At 42.8% G+C, this 22,555-nt stretch overlaps 1 protein-coding gene across 5 annotated transcripts in view; it reads right to left on the bottom strand.

Annotated features, from left to right (window-relative positions):
* Positions 1–4,525: 4,525 nt before the first annotated feature.
* Positions 4,526–22,555, bottom strand: part of LOC125447599 (noelin-2-like) — a 318,146-nt gene continuing 300,116 nt past the window's right edge. For all 5 annotated transcript variants that reach the window (XM_059639945.1, XM_048522145.2, XM_059639948.1 and 2 more), the window contains 3 exons: positions 12,309–12,528; positions 11,589–11,695; positions 4,526–5,340 (listed from right to left, as the gene is read on the bottom strand). In XM_059639945.1, the coding sequence (XP_059495928.1) occupies positions 4,663–5,340; positions 11,589–11,695; positions 12,309–12,528 (1,005 nt within the window). In that variant the 3' untranslated portion in view covers positions 4,526–4,662. The remainder of the gene's footprint in view (positions 5,341–11,588; positions 11,696–12,308; positions 12,529–22,555) is intronic.

Raw genomic sequence — 22,555 nt, 5'->3', positions numbered from 1 at the left:
TATCACTTACTGCTTGGAGGCAACGGAGCTTAGTCATAAAAAGCAACTACATTGCTATGAATCTGTAGTCACAGTTAGGTGAAACTGGACAAGAACAGCAGATGGCATTCAGTAATGGACACTGGTAACCAGATGTGTGATCTCCCCGTGATAGTCCATTAGCTTCAACAGTCATCGTTACTGAGACCTGCTTTTGAGTCATAAACTAATTCAATTTTATTTCCCCGAAGCTGCCTGGCGGGATTTGATCTTATGTCTGCAGTGATCATCCAGGTCTCTTACCATTCCAGCAATTTGCCAACTGCAGCCTTGAGTGGTGAATTCACCATGAGCTCCTTTCAGGAGGCTTAGTTGCCCTCTAAGGTAGCTGGCTAAAAATCTGCATGTGTGACTAGTGTTGGAGAACAGACACTGCAGTTTCCGCAACAGCGACCACCAAGATTAACTTTTCATGACCAACATGAAAAGTTTCTCTCTACACAGTTTTTACAGCATTTCTGTTCCTTTCAGATTTTTAGCCTCTAATATATTTCACTCATGCAGCAATTAAACAGTAATGAGATATTTAAAGCAGAGTGGAAAAATATTAGGATTTTTCTCACTGGAGTTTAGGAGGTTGAGGGGTGACTGACTTGAAGTTTATAAAATCATAAGGGGCATAGATAAGGCGAATGACAAGGGCTTTTTGCCGAGGGTGGGGGAGTTCAAACTCGGGGACATATTTTTAAGGTAAGAGGAGAAAGATTGAACAAGAACGTGAGGGGCAACCTTTTTACCCAGGGTGTAGTTCCTGTGTGTAATCAACTGCCAGAGAAAGTGATGGGTGCAGGTACAGTTACAGTTACAACTTTGAACATACATTTGGTTAAATGCATGAATAGGAAAGGTTTGGAGGGATATGGGCCGAACACAGGTGGGTGAGACGAGCTTATTTTGGGAACATGATTGGCATGGACTGGTTGGACAGAAGGGTCCGTTTCCGTGCTGTATGACTCTACGACTCAAAGAGGCAAATGGGCTCCAATTGCCTTCTGGTTACCTTTGAACCCGAGATTCAAATCCACGAATTGAGCTCTTAAAGGTTTCAAGACCAAGTCAATCCAATTAGATCTCAGTAAACCTGCTCGACATTTTAAATTTGCAGAAAGAAAGTAAACAAATACAGCCAAAAACTTCAGCGGAATATTCAAAGATTAAACTTGTAAATTCCAGTTTATCAAAGCTTGGCACAGTCCAAGCCCAAGGCGTAAAGCTTTTATTGGATGTCATTAGCTTGTCAACACCTTGGATTTGGCAAGAGCTTTGTTATCACAGCCTGAGACTTTTCAAGAACGTTCCAAAACTCACTGAGGAAGGGTGCTTCGGGGCAGTAGTAGTGTTCTTACCTCTGAGCTTGCTCCAGAGGTGTGTCATAACATTTCTGAGCAGGTTGATTTGGAAACCATCTAAAACTGAGGGGCAGGCTGCACACAAGAATTGTCACCTCTGTTTTAATTCTCACTTGTAGTCCGGATGTATGGTCAATTTGGCTCTGGTTTACTTGAACCTTACAGTGACCAATCTGATTTCTGGTTGTGGCATGCTTTGACTGGTCACAAACCTTGTTTAGCTTCACTTTGGTGCATCAACAAGTCTGACAGACAGCATACATGAGCTAACTCTGCCAGCCCTTAGTTGGGTGGCACAGTGTCTGCCCTACAGCACCCAGGTTCAATTCCAGCTTTCGATGACTACTTGTGCAGAGTTTGCACATTCTCCTTGTGTCTGTGGGGGCTTCCTCTGGGTGCCCTGGTTCCCTCCCACAGCCCAAAGGTGTGCAGGTTAGGCTGGATCGGCCATGCTAAATTTCCCATAGTGTCAGAGATGTGCAGGCTAGGCGAGTTAACCATGGATAATGCAAGGTTTTAGGGTTGGGGTGTAGGTCTGGTTGGAATGCCCTTCAGATGGTAGGTATGGGCTGAATGGGCTGCTTCCACACTATAGGGATTCTATGATCTCTTTCAGAATTGTCTCTGGCACATAGTATTCCAGGGACACGTGGCTCAATGGTTAAAGTTTAGTCCAAAAGCTGCAGCAGGTGGATATTTGCCTCCTGTTCTGCTGAGAGGACTGGGCTTCACTCCTGCAGTGAAGAGGCCCAGCTAGATCCTTGGGTGGCTCATTCTGAATGAGATAGGCTGTCCACTGTTGTAAGCACAGGCTTTAGCTTTTAAATTCAGCCCTTTCTTTGGCTTCCACCAAGATTTGTATGGGGTCATAAACCAACAAGACAAACAGACTGTTGCATATTATGGTCCAACCTTATATGACAGTAAATCTGAAGCCCTTCAGAAAGGCATCACAAAACAAAATTGCTTTATACATTTGGTACTCATTAATGTGAAAAATCAAGCAATGGAGACTTGGGAGGATTGACCAATTCAATGCTGTGGTTCTGTATATCACAAATTATGACTGCGATAAACGTTATTTCTGGTGTTTTAGTTGCATTGACAAAGTTAAATGGGAAATGGACCCGACAGAGTTGTCATATTCTCAAATGTTATTAGGGGAGATATTGTTCACTCTGATTGGCATTTCTCAATTCTACCTTAAGTGATTCTGTTTAAAATAACTGTTCCCAGGCTGCCACAATCAGACAATGTGGAGCAACTCATTGATTTCAAGAGAAATTAAAGTAAGTAGATACTTACAATACAATTCGCAATGACCTATTTTACACGATTGTAAGAGAGTCAGGAAGTATTGCTCTCAGTGTAGAATCATCCTGTACAGCACATTGATAGCTCAGTGTATGCCTTATAACTGATAGCCCACTTCTGGTGAGTTTTCGATGCCAAAAAGGACAACAGGAACAGGCCAGGTGGGAGCAAATTACTGCAGACACTGGAATCTGTACTGAAAATAAAAAAAATGCTGGGGATCAGTGGGTCAGGCAGAACAGAGCAAACTAATGGCAAAGAGTCATCTCGACTCAAAACATTACCTTGCTCTCTTTCCTCGGATGCTGCCTGACCCGTTGTGGTTTCCAGCACTTTTTGTTTTCAGTACAGGTACAGGTCACCTAGTCCCACTGCTCCATACCAGTCTTAATGCTCTATCTGAATTTCCTCCCTACTGTAATGCTCACCTTAGCCTGTCATGTTCTTCTATTCTTGTGCTTGTCTCAACTCCCTCTTAGATCCATTCATGCTCTTTACTTCCATCACTGCCTGCTACAGCAAGCTACACACTGTCTCCATTCCCTGGCTAAATAGGTATTTCTCAGATTCCTGGTAGGATTCATTGCTGGCCATTTTGTAATTATGACCACAGTTTTGGATTCCCTTAAAAATGGAAACCCCTTTTCTAACACTATCAGATTTTTAAAATGTCCATCAGGTCAACAAAGTCAATATGAAAATGTTGAAACCAATGTACAAGGCAACATAAGAGAAAGATCCTTTAGCTTAATCCAGTAATTTCCTTTCTTTGCATTTGCGATTATAAGGCTGTTTAGATGAACTGAAATTCCCGGAGAGGAATTTGAAGAGTCATACCAGACTCAAAATATTAACTGCTTTTGTCTCAACAGATGCTGTCAGGCTTGCTGAGTTTCTCCAGCACTTCAATTTTTTATTTCAAATCTCCAGCATCCTCAGGGCCTTGCTTTTATTCATATATTCCATATAAATAATTGCTCAATTAACTTTGAAATAAAGGCTCACATTCCATTTACCTGCTCTATTGTCCAATGAATGGGTTAGCTTTTTGTACATGGGTGGTGCCTACACAGAATGAACTGCCCAAGGGAGTGGTAGATACAACATTTCGACAGGTACATGAATAGGAAAGGTTTAGAGGGATATGGGCCAAATGCTGGCAAATAGATCATGGAATCCCTACAGTGTGCAAACAGGCCCTTTGGGCCAACAAGTCAACATCAACTCTCGGACCATCCCACCCAGACACCTACACTCCACATGCAATTTAGAATGGCCAAACCACCTATCCTGCACATCTTTTGGACTGCAGGAGGAAACTGGAGCACCTGGAGGGAACCCACACAGGTGAGGGGAAAATGCTTGTGTGGAGTTTGGACCGGTGCCTGAGAGTGGAATCGAACCCAGGTCTCTGGCACCATGAGGCAGCTACACTAAACAGTGAGCCACCATTCATAGAAGACTTGTTCAGTTGACAAAACCTGGTCAGCATGGGGGAGTTGGACTGAAGGGTCTGCTTCCAAGCTGTCATGACTATATCCACAGACCCCCGTGTCCTTCTGTACTTATAGCTTTCTGCAGTTTTTTTTCATTTGTTAAAAATAATAGCAAGCTCAATCAACAATAAAAGAGACTGAAGCTTGGGTGTCATCTAAGAATGGCGACTCTTCCAATGTACTTTGTTCTGCCCTATCCGAAACACCGGACTCTCCATGTGTGTTGCCAGACCCGCTGAGTCTTTTGAGCATTCCCTGTTCCTTTCAATCAGGTTTTTACAACTGGCTGGGCCCTTGAACTAAGGTCATCCGTAAGACACCAAACAATTTGTCCATTTCAAAGTTAAACTTTATTGTTTGGTAACACAAAAAAAAAACCATGCGCACTCACACTGAACAGTCTTGTTTCTTTTCCTTTAAGTATCAGTATGCTTAAATGTAAAAAGGAGTGTCCTGTCACGACATTACAACTCGCCCGACGTCTTAACAACGTGGAAAAGGGTGACATTGTAGAGAACCTGGTGACCGTTATTCCAGGTGTAAAGAACTCGATCTCTCGGGTTGTAGTCCAGCATGGATATGTGAGAGTACTGGTTGTGGAATGGGATATCAGTGTACTCGTAGCTTGATGTGTTGGTGTAATAGGCAAAGTAAATCTTGGCGCCGGCGAGGTGGGAGTTTGTCACGTACAGGGTGCCGCAGATCACAAAGGACTCACCGGCGCTGCGCTTGGGGTAGCCCGTGTCCCAGCTCTGGAGGATCTCCAGCGTCTGGGAGTCCAGCCGGCTGATGACGATGTTGCCCGCGTTCTGGTTGGTGGTGTAGACGGCCCACAGGCCGCTCTCGTCCACCATCAGGTCGATGTCGGAGAAGCCGCCCCACGAGTACGGGTAGGTGTTGTTGTAGCCGGCCCCGTCCAGGCTCCGCTGGACCAGGATGCTGCGCGACCGGAAGTGGTACCTGATGACGATGTTGCTCTGGTACTTGTTGTAGTAGAGCGAGCCGTTGAAGACCACGTGACCCGTTCCCGCCCAAGGGTGAGGCAGGCGGTAGATGACGAACTTCTCCCCCTTGACGAAGTCGTTGAAGGAGCGGAACTCGCGCACCGTCCGACCGTTCAGGTATCCGTCCATGTACCACAACTGCGTGTGTTATATATAAAAAGAAACAACAAAGGGAACGTTAAAGGCAGACTCACGGCCTGGTGATGTCGAGGTGCGGAGCTGGGTGAACGGAGCAGGCCAGGCAGCGTCGGAGGAGCCTGATGTGTTCCTCCAGCTCCGCACCTTGCTGTCTCAGACTGCAGCGTCGGCAGTTCCTACTGCCTTCTGGCCTAGTGATATCGCTGCTAGATTATTAACACAGGTTCGGATTATGCCCACGGCAGAGTGTGCAACTGGAATCCAGTTAAAATTCTGGGATTACGAGTGTAATGATGGAACATCCCGCTGACTATGTCTTCGTTGGAGCAAAATCTGCCACCCCTACCCAGTCTGGCCTACATGTGACTCCAGACCCAAAGCAACATGGTTGACTCTTAACTACTCCCTGAAATGGCCTCAGTGGCCACTCAATCACTACATTATCTGAGCATAGATTACAGTAGTGCAAGTCTAACAATTTAGCAAGGGCAACTAGGTCCAGGGAATGTAGCAACAACCAAAAAATTTTTTCCTTAAAAATTGGGACTAGCATTGCAGAATTGAGGAATAACTGCTAGGATCTGCAGATCACTGTATCCCCATTGAATTCTCATGATAGTAGTCTGCTCCAAAAAAAACCCTGTTCACATTTATTTATCTTACAGATTCTGAATGACCCAGTATCTTTCCTTCAACTGTCTATGTTACTTTAGCAGAGAGCGCATTGTAGGAGCCAGGTTAACAGCAGAACCTGTGGTTTGTACATCTTTAGTTCAAATAAAAGTCCTGAAAATATCACTCAAACTGACCAAGGCTTTAGGAAATGTGGTTGCTTATCTGCAACATTATTGACCTTGGGTGTTAGAGATCCCAAATGTTTTGAATTTACCAATTGCTATACATTTTTGTAGCTGCCTGGTGTTCTTTGTTTGAACTTTCTCTGTCTCCTCACAGTGGAAGTTCCAAAAAATAGTTTAGAAATCATGAATTGTGAATGTTGGTTTATTGCCTGTCATATGATATTGGCAGGAATGTCCTGGTGAGCTCCTCCTAAAGCTTTGAAACATTAAGTGTATGCATGACTAAAATTCACACACTACACACAGATTCCACAGTGATCTGTATTGGATTTCTGCTGTTTGTGATACAAGTATATGACCTGGATGAAAATGCATATGGGTGGGTTAATAAGTTTGCAGACGATACACAAATTGGTGGAGTTGTTGGTAGTGTAGATGGTTGTCAAAGGATACAGCGGTATATAGATCAGTTGCAGGTATGGCAGAGAAATGGCAGATGAAGTTTAATCTGTGTAAGTGTGAGCTGCTGCACTTTGGAAGATCAAATATTAAGGAAAAGGATACAATTAAGTGCAGAACAGCATTGATGTACAGAGGGATCTTGGGGTTTAAGTCTGAAAGTGGTCATGCAAGTAGATAGGGTGGCAGTCAAGGCATATGGCATGCTTGTCTTTATTGGCCAGGGAATTGAGTACAAGAGCCAGGATGTCATATTGCAGCTTTATATGACTTTGGTTAGGCCATACTTAGAGTATTGCGTTCACTTCTCATTGCCACATTACAGGAAGGATGTGGAGACTTTAGATAGGGTTCGAAAGAGGTTTACCAGGATGCTGCTGGATTAGAGGCTATAAACTATAAGGAGAGGCTAGAAAAATTCAGGTGGTTTTCTCTGGAGCGGTGGAAGCTGAGCGGAGACCTGATAGAAGTCTATAAAATTGAGATGCATAAATAGGGTTGATGGTCAGAATCTTTTTTTCCAGAGTTGAAATGTCTGAAACTAGGGGCATGCATTTAAGCTGAGAGGGGAAAATTAAAAGGTGCAAGTTTTTGACAGAGTGATAGGACTGTGATATGCACTGTTAGAGGTGGTGGTGGAGGCAGATACAATAGGGGAAATAAAGGAACTTTTAGATAAGAGCAGAAGTATGTAAGTAATGGAAAGACATGGAACAAGGGCAGACAGAAGGCGTTAGGTTAATTTGGCGTCGTGTCCGGGGCCCATTCCTGTGGTGTACAGTTCTATGTTCTAACTGTCACCTACCTGGGCGACATCAGGTGTCTTCCCATACTGAGTTTGCTGACCCTGGAGTAATGGCCGGGCAAGCTGTCCTGTTGCAAATCAAGGCTGACACTTGTGCAGTACTGAGGGAGTGCTGCAGTGGTCAGAGGTGCTGTCTTTCAGAAGAGACATTAAACCAAAGTCCTGTCTACTTTCTTGCGTAGATCTAGAAGCCACTTTTTGGATCAAGAACGAGTGTTTGTCCTTCAACCAACATCCCGTTAAAAAAGCCCAAGATATTCTTCTCATTCTTGTATTGCAGTTTTGGGGAGCTTGCTGTGTACAAATTGCTGATCTTCCAACATTACAGTAGTGATTACAGATCAAAGATTGACTGTAAAACATATCAGCAGGACATCAGGAGTGCATGAAAAGCAGTATTTAAATGCACATCCTGCATTCTCGGTCTTTGGTTTTCTTATCTATTCCATATTCCTGACTTGAGTGTGCAAGTGGGGTTTTAAGAGAGGATGGCGATGTTGACTGGCTTAGATGTCTGGTTTGTGATGCAGACTGATACCAACAGCACAAGTTAAATTCCCACACTGGTTGACGTCACCATGAAGGACTCTCCTCCTCAACCTCTCCCCTCGCCTGAGGCGTGCTGACCCTCAGGTTAAACTACCACCAGTCATTTCTCTTTAATGAGAGAGAGCAGTTCTGTATTTCCCTGGGACTGTGGCAACATTTCCTTGGACACTGGATCAGCTTGGCACTAAGGCAGATTGCTGAATCTCTCACTGTGACCTTGCAGGTGATGTGCCAACCTGAGGTCAGTGAAGGTAATAAAATGTGAGGCCGGATGAACACAGCAGGCCAAGCAGCATCTCAGGAGCACAAAAGCTGACGTTTCGGGCCTAGACCCTTCATCAGTGAAGGTATCTGGTTTCATTGCCATCACAATGTCCAATAACATTAGAGGCGTCATAACCAATGGCAACACAGATGATCTTTGTACTGGAAGGAAAGTGACCTAATTAAGAAAAACAGTGGCTTTTAAATGACTGATAATCTATCTTAAATGAGGAGAGGTGGAGTATTCACTTCCCCACATAGGAGGAGGCCATTCAGTCCATTGAGCCCTTCTGAGGAAGGGTCATTGGACCTGAAACATTAACTCTGTTTAGTCCTTCACAGATGCTGCCAGACCTGCTGAGGTTTTCCAGCAACTTTGTTTTTGTGTCCATTGAGCCAGTTTGGCCTATCATTTAGATCAGAGCTGGTGTTTTCTTCAGAAACTAATTAGTCATTTGATAATTGTTCAAAGCTTGCAAGGAAACTAGCTGCACCGAGAAAGAAGGGAGCTGGTTCGTGTGTGCTTTAATTTGCCCTTCCAGGCCAAATCCACTGAGATTCAAAGGCATTCTGTTCAGTTTTGCTATTAGTATAACGTTGAACAGTAAAGATGAATTAAGTCCCCAAACTAATTTTGATGTTTAATCACACCAGTCTGACTAATAAGCTCGATGTGTTGTTGGTTTTAAGATCGGAGTGGCTGGCAGTCTAAATGCTTTTGCTAACGTTTTCCTATTGGGTGCCAACAGAACTGTTACTTTTACAAGTGCAAGTTTGGCTTGATCGATACTGTCTTGTAAGACTTCTAGCCCCTTTGGAAAGCGACAGGCCAATTTCAGGCCAATGGTTCCTCAAATTTCATTAGACCACGATCATTCACAACCAACGCATGGACACCAGGAGGATGGCAGAAGAGAGTAGATTTTTCAGTACAACAGACATCTTCGTACTACCCCGTGTTCATGGTCCATACCCACCTCCTCCCATCCTCTTTATATCAGCCTCAGTGAATAAGGGGGCACTCATTTAAAACTGAGATGTGAAGGAATTGCTTCTCCCAGAGGTAGAATGAATGGATCTCTCTATTGCAGAGAATCATTAAGGTTAGATCACTGGAAGTATTTAAAAGGGAGAGAGAGAGCGTTGTGAAATATTTTGGAGTTGATATGAGGAACTGACATGGAAGAGGACTTTTCACCTGGAACAGATCTTATAGAAGAGTCGGCCAATTATGATAAGCTGGATGGCCTACTCTTGCTCCTATTTCTTACATTTTTATGTTTCAGACAGCAATCATACGGTGTTGGCGTGCTTGCAACAAAAACATTTGCTCACAAGGATTGGAAAAATCTGGGTTAAACAGATGTGTGCAATGGCATACCAGAACGGCATGCTAGAAATAGAATTGTTTCTGACATTTGGACTGGATAAAATGCAGAGACGGCTTCTCTCCTAGAGTATTTGATGTGGTAGTAATGGAGGAAGCCACAATCTGCCTCCAGTTCGTGTGTGCTTTAATTGCAGTTAGGCAGAACAAGGGGACCGTTTATCCTGCCCTTTGAAAGTGGGAGCTACTTGATTTCCTAAACTACATTATGTGCTGTCTTGAGGAGCACAATTCTCCTTCTGCCAAAGTAATACAAGGGATCCATTTATCACTGGTACACAACTGTGCAGTGAGTACTATAGACCAGAAGTGACTCCCTAATCTAAAAGCAGCATCTCCATGAACTGAGCTTCCCAAGAATATAAAAGCTGTAAGTATAACAGAAATAGTATTCCTTTGTGGCCCATAAGGGAGTGTCACTCACCATTCGTCTGTAAAGGTTTAATTTACTGCGTCTCATAAACACTTAAACATTGTGATATTAATTAGTATCAACTAGGCGAGGTTAGATTAGTCAACAATTTAGCATCAGTGGCATCATTCACTGTTATAATTACTGATGTAGAATATGTAAGAACAACCTATTAATCCCACAGTTGGAACATAAACCATTGCAGTGTCATCAGTAATATATAAATTAATTACCTCAAGCTCACCATGAATGCTAAATGGGTCATTAACAGGGAAGCTATTGCAAAAGACACAATAATAAATACAATCAGCTGCTCAATATGAGTGACGTCCCTAACACTAAAAGTAATATTCTACTAGTGATCACCAGAGTAAAATAGCTTTGACTGCTGGAAATATAGGAAACTGTGTGATGTCTGTTATTTTTGGTTCACGATATTCTCTACAGGTAAGGAAGGCCCTGTAGTAGGACATCTGTTCTGTAGGTGAGGAAGGTCATAGGGTACAAAATTGGTTCTTTCTATCTTTTCAATTCCGCATGATCTTCTCTCGGCTTACTAGATCTGAGTCCAGGCAGGTCAGCACATTGACAGGGAGGGGCCCAGAAGCAATGATTCTCATTGGCTCTTCAGTGATTGCTTGCTGCGTTAGTTGTGTCATATCACAGACTAATATCTCTGATCAACTAACATTTATCTGGTTGCTAACAGCTAAACCAGGCATGAGCTACTGAGGCAAGAGTCCTGAAATACAAGACTTCCAAGTCGTACAGAATGTCAGTATTGCTGAAAAGCACCATATTTGTGAAAACCTTTTGTTTGCTATAGGTATTTTTGAAAACTGTCCTGACAATATTAAGGGAAAATAGCACCTATACTGTGTGAGAGGAGAATGTTGATTAGTTGGCAAGTGGACTCGAATGGCTGAGGTGTTGCCTAGGAGAATGCACTTGTTGGATGATGACTGACAATTAACTGCCAGACTTTGTTTAAATTTAAATGAAGGAGGTCGACTCTGATCAGCATTGCCCTGAGAAATGAACCAATGAATGGCAGTGACCTATTTTGTTGGGTTGAAACAGGTCCATATATGCAAAGAATCAGGGCCCTAAGGATTAACTTAAGTAATCTCCAACACCCAAAAATGTACCATACTAAGTCCAACTTGCAATCTCAAATTGTTTGTCAATGTAATTCATAGCACACTTAGGATGGTTTAGTAAATGATGTCTAATTACAGCACCATAATTGTGGAAAATCTTTCAATGGAAATAATTAAGGGGCAGGTCTTTAAGATTCTAAGTGACTAATACTTAAACCGAATGGCAGAGGAGTCATTCTTTTCCCCTGACAGCATCCCGGATTCTTCTCCAAATAACCCTTTCAGTTGCACATGTACCTTCTTGCTCACTCTATATTCTATCCAGTTCACTAAATAAACCAGTAAACTCTCTCTGCTGGTCACGTGTAATTAGCCGGTCTAAGCCACAAGGCAACCATGTCAAACCATCATTTGTGTACCGCAACATCCTTCTAATCGGTTAAGTTCAGTCGATCTGGTCCAGTCCACCTACCCGATTCTCTGTGCTCGATGCCAGAGTGTCGGTCATCCATGCCCCAAAGCGGGAGCCCGAAGCCCGGACGGTGAATGGGTTGCTGATGCCCGTTAGCTTCCCACAGCCTGCAGGATAACACAATGGATAAATTTATCTCGTGCTCGACCATGTTACCAGTCATTCAAATGTTCAGTTCTTTTTGGGAAGATCCAAGAGAACCTCACAGAGTGAGGTAGAGAACAGGCTGAAAGCAGGCAAGGCCTTTCAAATTAAAATGGCTTAGGGTAAATGTTGGCCATTAGTGAAGTCAAACAGAGGATGGGCAATGCATTTTACATCCAACCAGACAGAAGGGATGATAGTGAAGAAATGGTGTGGGGCGGGGGGGAAGTGCAGGAGGGGGCTCTGTAGAAGAGGACTGAATGGTTTAAGGAAATGGGAGAGTGATGGGAGGGGGAGGTTGGAATAGTCTAATGGAAGGGCGAATGGTGTAAGGCAAGGGGGAAATTATGGTGAGGGGAGTGGAAGGAGCTGGGGTACACAGTTATCCAGATGACTGATTACTCTAAATGTGGGCAGGGACATGAAATAAACCAGTGTCAACCTCTTGCTGGCCAGACAGCAAGCAGTGGACCCTTGTTCCTGCATTAACTTGTCACTGAAGCAATCCAAACCATGCAATAACAGAAGAGTCCTAGAAAGTGAGGGAGGTGAGTGTTGATTCAAAGAAGTCTTTACCCAATTTCTGCATACAGGCATGGAGTCTCTGCTCAAGAAGCATGACTCGGTGCTGTAGTTCCTCATAGTCATAGGCACCCATTTCTTCCTGGATTCCCAGCAGGACTACTGAGAGGTTCCGAACTTCTTCCTTTAACTTTAGAATCAATCTGGCATCTGATTTGTATTGATCGAGGACTGGTATCAGTGGCAACAATTCATTCATCTTCTCCTTTAGTTCCTGTCAAATGCCAAGACAGTTTGCTGAATCAGTTTCTGTTCGCAATAAATGCTCTAATCCATCAGAGTAATAGCTCACCCTTTCCTTTTACTCTATTACTTCAATCGTTTGTACCACTCAAATCAGTTTCCAATCTAGAAACACTGAGGTCTGGATATCAGTTAACATTGAGGCCATGACCAGGTTAAACCAGATGAGGTAACCAGACACCCCACCAAGTTAAGGATATTGTACTGGATAATCAGTGCTAGTTAAATAGAAGCATAGAAAATAAGAACAGGAATAGACCGTAAGCGGCTAATGCCCATTAGGGAAGGAGACTGTTGCAAGCCTCACCTGGTCTGGCCTACACGTGACTCCAGACCCACAGCAATATGATTGCTCTCAACTGCCCTCTGGCCAATTCAGGATGGGCAATAAATGCTGGCCAAGTCAGCCACCCTGGGAATGATTGAAAAATAATACAGCCCTTTGAGCCGGCTCCACCATTCAATATGATAATTCCTGATTATCCAACTCAATTCCCTGTTTCTCCCTTTAACCCCAGGATCTACATCTATCTCCTTCTTGAAAATATTCAATGTTTTGGTCTCAACCGCTTTCTGCAGCAGAGAATTCCACAGGTTCCCTGCTCACTGATTGAAGACGTTTCTCCTCATCTCAGTCCTAAATGGCTTATCCTTTATCCTTAGACTGTGACTCCCTAGTTCGGGACTCTCCAGTCATCAGAAACATCCTTCCTGTATTTACTCTGTCTAGTCCTGTTAGGGAGATAACATCGGTATATCTGAGGGAAAGCTGGATAAATGCCTGACAGAGAAAGGAATGGAAAGTTATGGTGATTGGGTGAGATGATGATGATGTGTGGAAACTCATGTGGAGTTTAAACCATTATCTCACGTCACCACACTGTAAAAGCAAGTCACTCACTATCTTCACTTCCTTCATTGCCTCATTTCACACACCGTGCCCCCTCGCTGCCTCGTTTCTGTCACTGTTCTCTCCTCACTTCCTCCCTTGCTGCCTCCTTTCATGCACTGCCTTCCTCGCTACCTCATTTCACTCAATCCCCCCCTCACTGTCTCCTCATTGCCTCATTTGCCATCTTGATCCCTCCTACTTGCCTTCCTGTTTCTTTGCCCTTGTGGAACTATAGACAATGAGGGGAACAGGGTGATGAGCTGGAGGGCGTTGCTGAAGGGTCAGCACTTCCTTTTAATTAAGGTATTGACGTTTCACAGAACCAAAAGTATGACCATGTTGATTACCCATGCTGTTACTGAATGGCAGAATTGGTTTGAGAGGTTGAAAGATACATAGCTTAGGGGAAGCTGCATAGAACTACTCTTGAGCAGAGGAGCTCAGATCACATTGAGTGCTAACCTAGTAGGTGGTATGGCAGTCTGGGTACAAGACCCAGGGACCAGGGAGGTGTTGATCCTTGTCTTTGCAAACCCCTCCAGTATCATAGTCCTTCAAGATACCTCCCAGCCTCTGTGTCCCCAGTCACAATCGCTCCATCATTTTTGGCTTTACCTCAGGTGCCAAAACCCCAAGCTCTGGACTTACATCCCTCCACCCCTAGCCCATTCCTCCTTTCTTTCAAATACGTAAGACCTGCTGCATTGGGCAAGCTTTTGGTGCACTATCAGTTGTTGGTGATGGGGGTCATGTAGGGAATTCACTGAAGCCTCTCAGACCTGTAACCTTTGCTGACTTGAGGAAAATTGATGCCCAGACTCTTCCCTCCCTCAGCAATGACTGCATAAGCAAATTGATCTCGTAGACAGACTAGGACAGAGATGTTGGGACACTGGTAACGTCCCTTGACTAGTAATCCATAGGTCCAGGCTAATGGATAGACCTTAGATTAAATTAGATTCCCTACAGTGTGGAAACTGGCCCTTCAGCCCAACAAGTCCACACTGCTTGTTCGAGCATCCTACCCAGACCCATCCCCCTATAACCCACACACCCCTGAACACTATGGGCAATTTAGCATGGCCAAACCATCTAGCCTGCACATCTTTGGACTGTGGGAGGAAACCGGAGCAGCCAGAGGAAACCCACGCAGACACGGGGAGAATGTGCAAACTCCACACAGACAGTCGCCCAAGGCGCAAATCAAATCCGGGTCCCTGATGTTGTGAGGCTGCAGTGCTAACCACTGAGTCACTGTGCCGCCCATACGGGCTTACGGGTTCAAATCCAGCCCTGACAATTTGTGTAATTTAAGTTTAATTAATAAATCATGAATTCAAAACTTGACATCAGTAAAGGTGTTACCTGCTTATCAAGGGGACTCTGCTGTCATTATCTTTTTAACTCATTAGTTGAGGTCCTTGCTGGCTGAGCCAGCATTTATTGCCCAGAGAGCAGTTAAGTGTCAACCACATTGCTGTAGGCCTGGAGTCATATGTAACCCAGACAGGGTAAGGACAGCAGTTTCCTTTCCTAAAGGACATTAGTGAACAAGATGGGTTTCCTCCCTTGACAATCGGCAATGGATTTGCGATTGCCATCAGACCCCTAATTCCAGATTTTTGTTGAATTCAAATTCTATTATCTGCCAAAGCAGGATTTAAAACTTTGTTCCCAGAACACTCTCTGAGTCTCTAGATTAACAGCCCAGCAACATTATCACCAGGCCATCACCTCCCCCGATTTGTGATTCAGGCCCACAATGATGTGGTTGATTCTTAGTTGCCCTCAAGAGATGGCTGAGCAAGCTAATTTTTTTTAAGGGTAATCCGGGATGGGTAACAAATGCTGATTTTGTCCCCATCCCATTAATGAATGAACACGAGAGTCCCGAAATCCTGTCTTGCCAATTGCCTGTCCCAGACAGTGCTGTGCGAAGAGAGGTAGTGCAAGGAATTTAACTAAAACCCTCCTTCTCCTTGGTAACAATGCAGACAGCCATGCAGGAACAGGATATCATTATACCTGCCTATGCATCTTTAAAGAAAGTAGATGTAATTTGCGTCCAGTAATTTAATCCGACAGTTTATCCATAGCTAAATTGAAACGTTTTGCTTGGTTTGGCACCTAATTTATGAATCAGCGAATGCAACATCAATCTCCTTGACACTTGTTTTGCTTATGAAATTCAAAACCCTTGTCTCAAAATACATCTACATCCCCTAGACCCCTGAATGACACTAAATATCACATATAAATTTTAACTAGATGGTTTTTTTCATCTTAACAAACAATGCATTGTCTAGAAAAGACAAGGAGCGAGGAAGAATGTGTTAATAAACAACAGACCTCAAAGTCTTACATTAATCTACATCTGCTTCTCATAGTGCAGGGGCTGGGGAAAAGCAACAGATGATTTATGAGTGCCTGTAAAGCTGATTTTTTTTTTAAACTGTGTATTTTGCTGCAAACATTAGGAAGACCTGTAATTTTCCACTTGCCATCTTCCATCTGAATTCCTCAGCTCCAGGAGTCAGCAATTCAAATTGCCTGCATTATCAGTGGGCCATTTCAAAAACAAATGATGCTTGAGATACAAAGACAAAGTAACATTTGTTGCCCATCCCTGGATGGTGGTGTTAATCCCCTTTGGAACGAACTTCCTGGTCATCAAGTAAGAGGTGAGAGGCTCGTGGTATTATTGCTATACTGTTAATCTAGATACCAACATAATATTCCAGGGACCTGGATTTAAATCCTGCCATGGCAGATGAAGTTTCAATGCAACGTTATAAAAAATAGAGTTGAGAGTCCAATGATGACCATGAATCCATTGTCAATTGCTGGAAAACCCACCTGGCTCACAAAATTCCTTTACTGAAGGAAACTATGATCCTGAACTGGTCTGGGCCACATGTGACTCCAGACCTATGGCTATGAGGTTGACTTTTAACTGCCCTCTGACAATTAGGAATGGGCAATAAATGGTTGCCTAGCTACCGACACCCAGTGAATAAATAGAAAAAGTATTCCCACAGTGTGGTGTGGGAGGGAGTCCTAGAATTGTGACCCAGCATCGATGTAGGAACAGCGATGTATTTCCAAGTCAAGATAATATATCATTTTGAGGGGTATTTGTAGCTGATGGTATTCACCCCCTGTAACATTCCATATTAGGAATCACTTACTAAATTTAAAGCCTTTGGAATTGAAGGCAAATTATGATCTTTATTTTCTATGGTTTTCTGTATATTCAGAAGTGCTCTTACACACAACTGAGTTTTTTTTTCATCATCAAATCATCCATGTCTTCTTTTACATCGATTAACTAACACCAGTAAATCAGCTGAGTTTTCCAATTGAATAATTTTTGTGCACAGCCCATTAAGAGTAATGAGACCGTCGAAGGTGAAGGAGAGGTATGGAGAGGGGGAGAGGGCTAAAATAGAGTAGAGTTGGAAGGGGGAGAACTACTGATTGACTTGGTTAGGAGATTACTAATGAGTGAGTATTTGACTTAGAAGCAGCTGAATGGAGGGGGATGAGGGATTTCAGAAACAGGGGGCACATTTTTAAGGTGAGAGGAGAGAAATTTTTAAAAAAGACACAAGGGGTTTATTTTTACACAGAGGGTGGTCCGTGCGTGGCATGAACTTCCTGAGGATGTGGGTACAGTTACAACATTTAAAAGCCTTTTGGATAAGGACATGAATTGGAAAGGTTTGGAGGGATATGGCCAGGAGCAAGCAGGTGGAGCTAGTTTAGTTGGGGATTGTATTTGGTATGGATGGGTTGGGACGACATATATGCTATATGACTTTATGATTCTATGAGTCTCACAAGGATCTGTGCTGGGATGCAGATACATAATTATTGATCATGTTTATTAATGATAGAAATAACACAGTAGAGATCCACAGACCCAACATCATCAATTGCACAATGATTGGAGAGGTAAGGGATATGACTGAAAGCATCAATGATAGAGATATTTTTGAGATCTCACAACTGTGGCAGATAGATTTCACCATAGGGCCTGTCTAAAAACTAGTTGTAGGAAAAGAAAGGACTGTGATAAGCTGAGAATAGGGAGGTGTTGTAAAGTATTGATAAAGTACATTTGCACATTTCACCCATGTAGCTGCCGAGTACAAAAGAAATGAATTGCATTGGTGAATGGAAGTTTAGCCTTCATACCCAGAAGGCTTGAAAATAATGGGGAAGAGGTTTCACTACAGCTACATTAAATATGCCTGGAGTCATGCTGCACAGTTCTGGATCACATACTTCAGAAAGAGTAGGGGGCAGATTCACCAGAAACACCAGTTGCTGTTGACCTAATGACGATCGCTTATCAGAGAGGTTGTTAAACTCTGTGGATTAGTTTACTTAAAACAGTAAAGTGCAATATAAATTATGAAGCAGACATTTCCACAAGCCAACTCATTTCTGTGTGAAACAAAAACAGAAACTGCTGAAAAACCTTGATAGGTTTGACAGAATCTGTGAAGAGAAATCAGAGTTAACGTTTCTGGTTCAATTCTGAAGAAGGGTTACTTGACCTGAAATGTTAACTCTGATTTCTCTTCATGGATGTTGCCAGACTTGCTGAGCTTTTCCTGCAATCTTTATTTTTGTTTCTGATTTACAGCATCTGCAGTTTGTTAGATTTTTGTTCTCATGTCTGTACATGTACAGCTTGAAAACTCACAGCAGACTGACAAGTTGGCACAGCCACAACACTGTATACACATAGCACATGGCATTCTTAAAGGCAAGGTACACATACAACACATCTCAAAAGAGTTAAAATGGGAAGATCAGTTACATAAATTAGCAGTCGAGGTTTAACTGTTCCAAAGAAAATATTTTCCATTCTACCGTATGTATTTATCTCATTTTCATTTATTAGAAGTTGGCTGTTCAGATGAGAGTTTGGGGAGTTTGAAAGGACTGTATAGAGGGAAATTTTTCATGCTAATGGCGTCTAGGACAATGGAACATAGGGTCAGAATCAAAGGAGAGAAACTAGAAGGCAATCCATCACGCAATAGGTACTAAACATGTGGAAATCTCTCCCACCAAAAGCAGAAAATGATATCTGGATTAATCAGTGTTTATCTGAAATAGATAAATATTTTGCCAGCTGTGAGTTAAGAGGTTTGGAGGATGGAGACCGACAAATGGAGATGAGATACAGATCAAAGGTCATCTCCCATTGAATAGTGTGCACCTGTTTCAATAAATGCTAGTGCTTCCACTCGTTTGGTGGAAGTTTGGGAAACATTCAAGAAGTCACAGCAGATTACTGCAGTCAGACCTAGAGTTCACCAAATATTTCAGGTACTTACTGACATTCCTCAAATCTCTCCTGAAGCCAGATTTTGGATCTATGTCCTTTTGAATTGCAGTTGTGAGGATGGTGTTGGAGAATAATCTTTTCATTTTACCCTTACACTGTTCTCTCATTATAATGTTTTCAAATCCCTGCACTGATAGAAATAACATTGTAGAATGCTAATCTCTGTAATACAGGTGTGAAATAACAAAATCAACACGCCCAAGCCAGAGAGAACATGCCAAAGGTAGATTAAAGCTCCTTCTGCTCTGTTTCAACAAGGACAGGAGGGAGATTTGGTGATCGGATCATTAAAATAATTTGTTCAGTGTTAAGTCACAGTCAAGAAAGTGACTAAGATGTTGCATGGAAAGCTAAGAGTGGCAATTTCTTCAAAGGAGGTAGTCGAACCTTTATCTCACCTTTGGCCTTTGTATGATATACCATTTTCAATTCCATCGTTGTGTTGTGGAATGGAAAAGTAAATGTTAAGTAATGGTATTAGTTTAGTAATCCGTAGATTCAGGCTAATATTCTGAAAATGTGGGTTCAAATCCAACTTGGACTACTGGTGGAACCAAAACCTCATTCGTATGAAACCTCATGTAAAATTATAAGGCGAGTTTCTCAGTAATGTGTACGGAAAAGGTCATTTATTCCCTTGAGCCTACTATGCCATTCAATAAGATTGTGGGTGATCTCTATGTTTGGAATTCCACATTCCCATCTACCCCAAATAACCTCTGATTCCCTGCTTAATAAAAATCTATTCAAAATCAGTCTCAAAAATGTCTACAAACACCTTCTAAAACAAACAGTTCAAAAGTCAAATATCCTTAAGAGAAAAAAAATCCCTAACTTCTGTCTTAAACATCGTATTAGCCTACTTTATTACTTGCTGTATCTGTATACTAGCTATATGTGATTCATACACATATATTAGGCTGGAACTCAGAATTCCTCATTTGTTCTGTGTGGAGAAATTCTTCAATCTTTCTGCCACATTGGAAAACCTCCCACCTTATAATCTGTCTGCCACATTTTAGTTCACTCACTCATTCAACCTATCTATAATTATCTGCAACCTCCTTATACTGGATGTGAGTTTGCTCGCTGAGCTGGAAGGTTAGTTTTCAGACGTTTCGTCACCATTCTAGGTAACATCATCAGTGAGCCTCTGACGAAGCGCTGGTGTTATGTCCCGCTTTCTATTTATCTGGTTAGGTTTCCTTGGGTTGGTGATGTCATTTCCTGTTCTTTTTCTCCTTATACCTTCATGGCATATTTCCCTCCCAGTGGCACAAAAAGAACCACAATTAATCATCCAGAAAATCCATCTGGTTCACTAATGCCCTGGAGGGAAGAAAATCTGCCATCCTTACCCATTCTGGCCTAAGTGTAACTCCACACTGACAGCATCTTTCTTAACTGCCCTCTAAAAGGGCCCAACCACTCATTCTAGGGCAATTAGAGATGGGCAACAAATGCTGGCTTGATGCCCACAGCCCTTGAAAGAAGGAATAGGAAAGAAGAATATCATGTGATTTGAGAGAGATCAAGAGGCTGGTTCTCGAACTCAGCCATGAGGAAGGATTGTCTACCTACAAGGCAGGGGGCAAGGCTGAAAACTTTTTCCAACTCCTGGGCTACTTTGTGGTCTACAAATAGTCATTGTAGACCAGTCTGGTATAAATAAGAGGCAAACAGACAAAAAGTCAGTTCACCACCCAAACCTGGCTTATGCACCAATTATAGACTCACAGCACAGAAACAGACCCTTTGGCCCAACCTGTCCATGACGATCAGGTTTCCTAAACTAAACTAGTCCCATATGCCCGTATTTGGCCTATCTCTCAACTTTTCCTATTTGTGTACTTATCCAAACATTGTAACTATACCTGTATCTGCCATTCCATCTGGCAACTCGTTCCATCTAAACATCAACCTCACAGAGCCAGAAGGAGATGACTGTCCTTCTGAGCACTGTGAAAGATAACATGCTTATGAATCTTTAACACACACAGGAGATTTTTTTCTCAGGCCACACATCCCTCCATGCTGACAGATCTGATCTGTTATTTCTCCGCTGCACTGCTTGTCCCTAGATGCTCATGCTCTCTCTTTGTGTTGACTGCAGGAGACTTGGTCTATCTGGAGAAAAGTCTGAATTAGATCTTTAACAAAATCAAATATTTACAATTCAGAGCAAAGGGAATTCATTTTGTTTATGATGAGGAGTGTTGTTTAAAATGAGGGATAGCAAATGAATATGTACTGAGGCTTCAAAGAATCATAGAATCCCTACAGTGTGGAATCAGGCCATTCGGCCCATTGATTCCACACCAACCCCTCCAAAGACCATCCTACCCAGACCCTCTTCCTTATCCTACCCCTGTAACTCTGCATTTCTCATGGCTAACCCACCTAACCTGCACATCCCTGGACACCATTGGCAATGGCCAATCCACCAAAAACCTGAAAATCTTTGGACTCTTGGAGGAAATCAGAGCACCCGGAGGAAACCCACACAGACACGGAGAGAATGTGCAAACTCTATACAGACAGTTGCCTGAGGCTGGAATTGAACCCAGGTCACCGGCACTCTGAGCCACTGTGCTGCCTCGAGTCACTTTCAGAATTAGTACTTGGTTGTAATGAACATGTACACGTGGGTTAACAGATGCATCTTCCCATTAATACTGAAAATTAACTCTTTCATATCTAAATCTTGCATTATTCAACAAGGACTGACTAAAGGGAGTTGGTAAATTTACCAGAGAATTTCCATTAGGAACCCTGTCAATATCTTTATTCATTCATTCATGAGATAGCGGGTGTCATGATGAGACCAGCATTCTTTGCCTATTCTCTAGCTGCCCTCAGACTCATTGCCTTGCTAGGCACATTTCAGAGGGCAGTAATGGTCAACCATATTGCTGTGGGTATGCAGTCACACGTAGGCCAGACCAGGAAAGACAGCAGTTTCCTTGCCCTAAGGACCTTCTGAACCAGCTGGGCTTTTGCCATTGTTGCTATTATGGTAACATGATTGCTATTAGACTAACTTCTTTTTTTAAATTAAGTCTATTTTCACGATCTGTCCTGTTAGAATTAGAACCCACATCCCCACAGTGTTATTCTGAGTTTCTGGATTACTAGTCCAGCGATATTACCACTACATGAGCAACTTCCCCACAGTATCTAAGGCCAAAGAATCCATAAATTTAAATTCTTGAAGGGACGTTATAAAAATACTAAGCACGCTGTCCCTGACAGTCCTACACCTGCTTGGTTGATCTAGTGGCAAAATTAAGAGATCAGTAGTGAAATTGTGTCAATGGATGGTTTGTAGAAGCTCCTGTAATATTGACTGGGACATTACATCTACTGGGCATCAAGTGTCCATGCACCTATCACCCCTGTCTAGTTCATCCACATTGGCACACACACCCTGACTGGGTCCGTATTAAAATCTCATTGTTGTTTTTAAATCCTCCCATGGCACTCCCTTTTGCTGTTAACTACCTTCAGTCTGACAGGAAGCAAGATATCTGTGCTTCTCCAACTGTGAAGTGGTCACCACCCTGCCTCCCCTCCCATTACTTTACACTATCATATTCAGTCAGATCTTAGCTACTTGGGCTGTAAGCTTAATGTTCCTCTCTTATTCATTTTTTCATATCTACCCTCTTTAACCAAGCTTTTGATCGGCTCCTAATAATTCCTGATATGGCTTGTATGAAAGTTTATTTGGTAACCCTCCTGTCA

Source organism: Stegostoma tigrinum, chromosome 35, assembly GCF_030684315.1.
Source record: "Stegostoma tigrinum isolate sSteTig4 chromosome 35, sSteTig4.hap1, whole genome shotgun sequence".
NCBI classification, from domain to species: domain Eukaryota; kingdom Metazoa; phylum Chordata; class Chondrichthyes; order Orectolobiformes; family Stegostomatidae; genus Stegostoma; species Stegostoma tigrinum.
This window is presented reverse-complemented; position numbering and strand designations above follow the sequence as displayed.